This window comes from Herpailurus yagouaroundi, unplaced genomic scaffold, assembly GCF_014898765.1.
Source record: "Herpailurus yagouaroundi ecotype Mexico unplaced genomic scaffold, PumYag 67284, whole genome shotgun sequence".
Taxonomy (NCBI): Eukaryota; Metazoa; Chordata; class Mammalia; order Carnivora; family Felidae; genus Herpailurus; species Herpailurus yagouaroundi.
The window spans coordinates 1-7381 of NW_024420112.1; the positions used below are offsets into that span (position 1 = coordinate 1).

At 57.0% G+C, this 7381-nt stretch overlaps 1 protein-coding gene across 1 annotated transcript; it reads left to right on the plus strand.

The window, feature by feature from the left end:
* Nucleotides 1-9: 9 nt before the first annotated feature.
* Nucleotides 10-7265, plus strand: LOC121024875 (proline-rich transmembrane protein 4-like). The gene is made up of 6 exons (XM_040467179.1): nucleotides 10-273; nucleotides 1557-2278; nucleotides 2364-2468; nucleotides 2836-2955; nucleotides 3751-3847; nucleotides 4451-7265. The coding sequence occupies exons 2-6, from the start codon at nucleotides 1633-1635 to the stop codon at nucleotides 4554-4556; spliced, it is 1074 nt and encodes a 357-aa protein (XP_040323113.1). The 5' UTR covers nucleotides 10-273; nucleotides 1557-1632; the 3' UTR covers nucleotides 4557-7265.
* Nucleotides 7266-7381: the final 116 nt, after the last annotated feature.

Genomic DNA, 7381 nt, shown 5'->3' on the forward strand with positions numbered 1-7381 from the left:
CGCCGCGGGGAGGGAGCGCGGGGCGCAGGGCCGGACCGGGCCGGCCGCGGGGGACCGCGCTGCGGGTCGCCGGCAGGGCCAAGCCGGACCGGGGGCAGTGTGGCGGCGTAGCCGCGGTCGCCGGGACTCGCCGAGGGGGCGTCTGGCGCGACCGAGAGAACGGGCGAGACTCGGCGGAGCGTTGTCCAGCTGGGCGCCCGGGCCGCCGCGACCTCCGGTTCTCGGGGGACTTGGCAGAGGAGACCCGCCTGCGGGAGGGAGCGAGAGGAACAGGTCGGCGGGTCCGGGCAGGGGGAGAGAGAGGGCGAGAGCAGCGTGAGCGAGAGAGCGAGCGAGCCTTCGAGGGGTGGTGGGTGTGTAGGGGGACGAAGGTGTGTGATGTGTCTGCACGGAGTGTGTGAATGTGTGTGTAGGGGTGTGTGTGCCTCTCTGTGTGACTGTATACACTGCGTGTCTGTGAGAGGCGTGTGTGTGCGTGTGTGTGTGTGTGTGTGTGTGTGTGTGAGAGAGAGAGAGAGAGAGGGAGAGAGAGAGAGGAGGCTGGGAGCTCACAGAGCTTGGGTCTGAACCCGTGGTAAGAGGGAGGGGGCTTGGCAGAATCGGATGTGGGTGTGTGCACACGTGTGTGTGCAGGGGTGTGTGAAGGGTGAGTGTGTCACGGGTGCTAGGTGTGGCTGTGTGTGATGTAAGGGGGCCGGGTGCACGTGTATCCCTGGCTCACCCTCCCCTTCCCCCACCAGATGTGTGTTCATGGAGGGGGTATTCAGGGAGGAGGTAGGACGCGCCTGCAGCAGCCCCTTGCGGGGCTTGCCTGCCTGGCCATCTTCCCCGGGAAGCCGGAGCTGGCCAAGCTGCCCCTCCCCCCAAATGCTTCTAGGGTTAAGGGGAAGGGAGCAGGCCAAGCCCCAAGAAAGAGGAGAAAGGCCGAAGGGACAGCTTCTGCCAGACCAGGGCACCCTGCCTCTCTGGCGGGAGCCTGGCTGCCTTCTCCACCTCAGCCTGATCGCTGGGCTCTGCGCTTTGCCCCTCCCAGGGCCCTGTGTTCTTTGGGGTCTGAGTGAGAGAGGGTGCCAACATCTCAGGTTGGAGCCCAGGGTGGGGGGTGGGAGCAGCGTGAGGCTTCTCCATGAGTGTTGCTTGCTCACAGTTGTACTAGCAGAAGGGTGCTTGGCACGTAGTAGGCCTCAATAAATATCTGAGGGAGGACAGGAAGCGAGGCAGAAGAGAGGGAGGGAAAGGATCTGAGTCGGGAAGTCTGAGTGCCCCCCCTAACTATCAGGGAGAAGGAGGGCGGCTGATTGCGTTTAGGCGCAGCCCCCAGATTGAGCAGGTTGGGGAGCAGGGGTTTTGGGAGAGGGGCTTTAGCTAGAAGAGAAGGAGAACCGCGGGGAAGAGATCTGTTCTGGTCCTGAATGGAGGGAGGAGCTGGCAACTCTCCTTGGGCAGAGCCCTTTGCGTCCTGTCCCCACCACCTGCTTCTCTGTGATCAGCAACCTCTCTCTGGGGCATCTGATCCCAGGCAGCGAGCGCTCATATAGCGCCTCTCCTCTCTCCAGGATCTTCAAGCTCAAAAGGTGCTGAAGAACTGAGCCCCCTGCCCACTGAGGCCACCACCCAAGGCCAGGTGGGGCCATGGCAGGGCATGGCTGTCTGGGGCTGTTCTGCTGGGTCCTGCTTGCCGTTCCTGTGGGCCCCCAGCCTGTCTCCTCCGTCTCGGGTGTCCCTCTCACCACTTTGACCCCACCACCTCGGAGTGAGGCCTCTATGCTGTCTCTCAACCTGGGACTTAACTTCAAATTCCACCTTCGGGGACCTGCTGCTGCCTGGGGGATCTCTGTCACAGAGACCCAGCCGCTCTCTCCTGGGCCCAGCCGGGAGCCAGAGGAAGAGGTGGCCAGGGGGCTGAGGACCGACCCCATTTGGGAACTGCTGGTGGGCTCCCTTGGGAACTCCCCCCCGGAGTGGGGCTCTGCTGAAGGCAGCTCTACGCCCTGGGCCTCCTCCCAGTCTCCAGAGTCCACATTCCCCCTTTCTGGGCCCACTGACCGGCCCACTGCTCCCTATCAGCCCGGGATGGGCACTGTCACCTGGGACACTGCTCTGACAGCTACGGCACCTCCATCCAGTGCTCCCAGGCTCCACCAGAGCGAGCTGGAGCTGAAGTTTGACATGGCACTGAGAGCAGGCGCAGCCCCCACGCTCGGGCATCGAACGCTGCCCCTGCTGCCCAGCCTGCGGGCCAGCCTGGCAGAGATTGCTGGGCGCCTGGGACCCTTTGGTGAGTACCTACCCCATCTGGAGAAGAGCCCCTGCCAGGCAGCCTGGCAGGTAGGAGGAAGCTTCAGCCCGGGCTCCTTTTGCAGGGTTCTTCGGCACTACTCTGTCCCCGCTGCGGAACTTCTCAGGCCCAAGCCCTCTAGGCCCCACTCGATCCCCAAGCTCTGCCTCTAGAGTTTCCGATTCTCCAGGTGAGTGTTTATTTCGTTGCAACAAACACTTAGGGCACACTTCTATGTGCCAGGCACTGTGCTAGGGGCCTACTCAGACCTCCCTGTCTTCTTTGACTCTGTGTTGCTTCCCCCACCCCCCCCACCCCCCCCCCCCGGGCCTGGGACACGGGCCACTGCTCCTATGGGGAAATGCCCTCTTTGCCATACTGAGTCTGATTTGGTCCTTGAAGCTTACCTCCCAGCGTACATGTGGCTACAATTCCTGTTCGGTATACATTGGCTCCCTTAGGGCAAGATCTGGGGAAGGACAGGATTTTCTCCAAAGCCCCAACTGCCAAGACTGGCTGGCAGGACAGTGCTTGAACCCCACGTGCTCCTTTTGCAGGGTTCTTTGGCACCACTGTGTCCCCACCCCCAACCCCCCTGGAGGGAAAGCTCCCAAGCTCAGGCCCTTTGGACCCAGCTGCTTCCCTAAGGTCTGTCACGGTCGCAACAGCATCACTAGGTAAGTGTCCAGTTCACTTGCACGTGACATTTATTTAGCAGTTACTACATGCTAGCCACTCATTGGCGTTCTGGGGCTCTTTTATTTCGTTGTCATCATAATCATAATCACCATTCTCTTCATCGTCACCATGGCGATACATATTAATGGTCTGAGAACAAGTGTTGCTGGGGACAGTCCCACACAGAGTTAAGTAATGGTCCTCCGGGAGTTTTGCAACCACAGGCAGCGCAGGATGTAGACAAATGTATCAGAGGCAGACAGACACAGGGACTCCTTCATGATTTCCCACAGCCTCAGTACCAACTCCACCCTTCACTCCAGTCTGCCTGGCCTGCCTCTCCACCCCCCCCCCCCACCGCCCCAACCTTGGGGCTCTCTCCTTTGCCGTCTGATCTGACATGACATGTTGTCAGATATGGGCAGAACTGGGCCCCTCATTGGGAAGACAGTGAAGAGAGGACCTTCAGCAGACAGACGCCACCCTTATTTAAAGGAGTCTTTCAGAACATGCACCCAGACAGGCTGGTGGTGCAGAGGAAAGACTAGGGGCTCTGGAATCTTGAGATTGGCTCAGAATCCCAGTTCACTGACCAACTGGCTGGGTGACCTCGGGAAAGTTATTAACTCTTCCTGAGCCTAAATTTGCTCGAGTATCTAGGGCTTAATAATAGTACCTATCTTGTTATTGTGAAGCTTCCAGAGCATGTAAGCTCCTGGCATGAGGCTGGGCATGAAGTTGAAGTTTCTTAAATAGTAGCTGTTAACCTTGGTTCTGCCTTTACTGCATCCCAGATGCACCTCCAGAGCCTACCTCTCTGACCCCGCAACCTTGGCGCCAAGATGTGATGGCCACCATGACCCACAGGGCAGAGAGCACTCTCAGGCTCCGGTAGGTGAGGCCAAGGGAGCCACGAAGAGGGACCCCTAGGCCCAGCCTCGTTCTGCAAAGCATTTACTATAGCTGTGAATCCACTCAGCCCTTCACAGTAGGCACCAGCTCCGCAGTGGAAAGCACTGGTCCCCCAGCTCCTTCCAGTTCCGGACTTAACACAGCACCTGACTGTAGCTCACTCCGGAGCAGTCACTGCGCTCCCGGCATGTGAGCGAGGAGGCTGCTGTCTCCTCCCCATCCAGAGACCTGCTGTGGGCTGGGGGGGGGGGGGGGGGACAGGCTCTGTGGCCCCGGGGGAAGGATGCTGGCTGGCGGTCTGTCAGCCTCGGTGACAGTGCTGGCCAGGCAGGTTTAATGAGTCTGGACAGTATCAGAGGAAGCGCAGCTCGCTGCCCCACCCCCTCCCCCCTCCTTACTGATGGCTGCAGGAACTCAGCCTCTTCCTGGCTAGTTCTCTCAGATAAACCCAGGAGGGCGACAGGCCCCTTGAAGAGAAGGCCAAGGGGCCTTGCTCAAGCCAGCAGTGTATTAGGGGACAAGGGGAGTCCCTGTCTCCTCTGGGGTCTTTCTAACCTAGGTGTGGTTAACCTTTGACTCTAGGACCTCTCTTTTGAATTGGGTCCCCTTCACCTTGGACAGAACCAGCATGCAGCTGGAAGAAGTTGTGCAGGTCATTAACATATCGCAAGACTTTCCTACCAGTTGATAAGTACCCACTGGGCTTAGCCCCCTGAGCACTCGCTCCCCTCCACTCCCCGGACACCCTGGCCGACATCTGTTCTGATTGGCTGCCACCTGTGCCCTTTACAGTTGTCCAGTATTTCAAATGCCAGCGACCCTTACAAAGAGGATCAATCTTCTATGATCCGAGAGGTGGGGGTGGGGAGAGGACTGGGGCCAGGCCGCTGAATGGACCACAGCTTCTATTGGGAGAGAGAGATTCCCCAGCCCTTTGATCTGGGCAGCTGGTAGATAATCAGGCCTGACTTTTCCATAAATCGAGCAGGCCCCTCTCCCTGACTCCATCCCAGCCAGCTGCGACCTTACCAATTACTCACATTGACATCCTATCTCCTTTCTTGCCCCTGAGGTCAAGAGGGGCCACAGGGCCAGAGTGGGACTACCTTGTAAGAGAGGGCTCCTCCAGAGAGGGATCTAGGAAGTCACTATCTTCTGGACTCCTCTGGGGGAGACTGAGGGCTCTTTCTGGGCAAGCCTCAAGTGGGAAAACAGGGGATGAGCTCAAATGGACTCTCCAAAGACAGAAGCTGGGTATTCTCTGCCTGTCCCTGCCTACAACATGGCCCAACCCCGGGTACACAGGGTATGCCCAGTCTCCCAAGGAAGGAATGCTCCTAGTTCAGAACTCCCTCCTCTGACACCTGAGCTACGCCTACACTTTGCCTGTTTTCTGCTTTTGATTTTCTTCTGGCTTCTCAGTAATGTTCGATACTTGCTCTCCTTGCCACAGTGCTTTGGGACAGAGGTGACAGATGGGGTTTCTTTTGGCCCTTGGGTAAGAAGTGGAGCCTAGAGGAAGGTGAGGTAGGACAGACCTCTGAGAGCTGTACTTGTCTGCACAGTGAGCAAAGAGGAGGCCGTGAGGGGTGCCAGGCTGGCTCAGGCTGTGGGGCTCCCGGGCACAGTCTCATTGCCTTTCTGCAGAGCCTGCTAAAGCCGAGGAAACGCCAGGCGACCTCATCCACTTTCCAGAAGTGGTTGGGCGAGAGCATCTGAGAGGACGAAGGAAGGGGGTTGAAGGAGGAGGTGCAAGTATTTGAACCTGTTCATGTGGGACTGATGCCTACCCCTGAGGAGCAAGCCATCCCAGCTGAATGGTTCCCCTTCTAATTCCTGTCTGTGTCTTCATTAGGCACTCAGGGGTGGTCAGTCCATCCAAATGGTGTTCTTCAGATAGGGTTCGCACAGTGAAACGATGTGTTGATGTTTGCTCATTTGACTAACGGTGGTCTTCCTAAGCAAGTTTAGGACGTGCTGAGAGACAGCAGCCTTTCGTTAGTTAAATCAAGAACTAGTTTGAGGCCAGAAATGGTCATACTCCCGCGGACACAAACCGATGACTGATCGGTGATAAACATTAGCTGATAATGATGATACCAACAACGATCACATCTCGAATGCTTATTATGCACCAGGCACTCGGAGGAGCTTTGGACACGTCGTCCATTTATCCTCCTAACAGCCTTATGCAATAGGTGCTCTTCCCCAATTCAGACTTGAGGAATGTGATGGAACAGGAACCAGGGCACATACTGCCATTTGCAGTAGGCAGCAAGCTGTGTATATTTAATTTTTGGCTGCTCCCTCTCTGCCCTCCCCAGTTGTCTGATTCTATCTTCCCCTCCTCTCTCTCCAGAGCTGCTTTCTGCCCCCCTCACTCCTTTTCCTTGTCCTCAGGATTGCTGTGTTTTGCATGTTCCCAGCCTGAGCTGGCAGTGCCTGGGGGTGGGAGTGCACCTGGGGTCTTCCTATATTGTACAGCTGGGGCAAGGCTGGAGCACGGCCAGGCTGCTGGGGCAGGGGTCTGGCTGTCAGAAGACCTGCCCTCCCTCATTCTGCATCTGCCTCCTGTGCACCTTCCCCTCCTCACCAGGGTGTCTCCATCCTTCACCACCATGTTTCTCCCTCCATAGTGTTTGCAGCTGCCGTCTGCTGAGCTTGCTAGGTGGAGTAGGGAGAGGTTCAGCCTGAAGCATCTTCTTTTGCTGCTTGGCCGTGGGAAGAATCCTTGGATCTCTTTCCAACTCTTCTCTTGCTCCAGGAAAGTAAATTAGGGATCTTACTCCTCACCCTCTTTGACTGGACATCCCTTTCCCCAGGGAGGGTGGGGAAGGTGTTGGTGCACCGAGTGGGGCTAGGGGCCTAAGTTAGCAAACCCTAGGGCACCTGAGGGGCTCACTCACGAAGATGGCACCTTATCCCACTATGATCTTCCCAGTGGTTCCTTCCTGGGAGTTCAAGGGTAGCCTTGAGACCCCCCGGGGAGTCCATCTCAATGTCACCTATAAAATGGAGAACTGAAGTGGCTTATATATTAAGAGTCTTAGACCAATGGCTTTGTGATTGAGTCAGGATGGGGACGATGGCCATGAGTAAGCCAAGGGTTGGGGGTGTGGCAGACAGGAAGGCCTGTGGATGGGAAAGGTTGTGTTCTCCTCAGGTGCTGGGGACGGGAATGTCTTACCTCTCCCCCTGCTGCCTGCATGCATGTGTGTGTAGGGGCTATTCCTGAAGAGACAGAAAGGGGGAGGCAGTTGAAAAGGGGCAAGGGAAGCTTCTCTTAGCACCAAGGTGGGAGTTGGGAGTCAGGGGCACAGAATAAGAGGTAAGCAAATCAGTGTCATGAAAAAGCTCTGGAATCACGAGAAGAGGCTCAGACTGGTGCTTCAATCTGGATTCTTTTTTTTTTTTAATTTTTTTTTCAACGTTTATTTATTTTGGGGACAGAGAGAGACAGAGCATGAACGGGGGAGGGGCAGAGAGAGAGGGAGACACAGAATCGGAAACAGG

Excerpts from the sequence above, each read along its gene's own strand:
- LOC121024875 (XM_040467179.1), top strand. The coding sequence starts at position 1,633 with ATGGCAGGGCATGGCTGTCTGGGGCTGTTCTGCTGGGTCCTGCTTGCC. Across the intron at positions 2,469-2,835 it reads TAGAGTTTCCGATTCTCCAG|GGTTCTTTGGCACCACTGTG; the intron begins GTGAGTGTTTAT and ends CTCCTTTTGCAG. Across the intron at positions 3,848-4,450 it reads GAGAGCACTCTCAGGCTCCG|GACCTCTCTTTTGAATTGGG; the intron begins GTAGGTGAGGCC and ends CTTTGACTCTAG.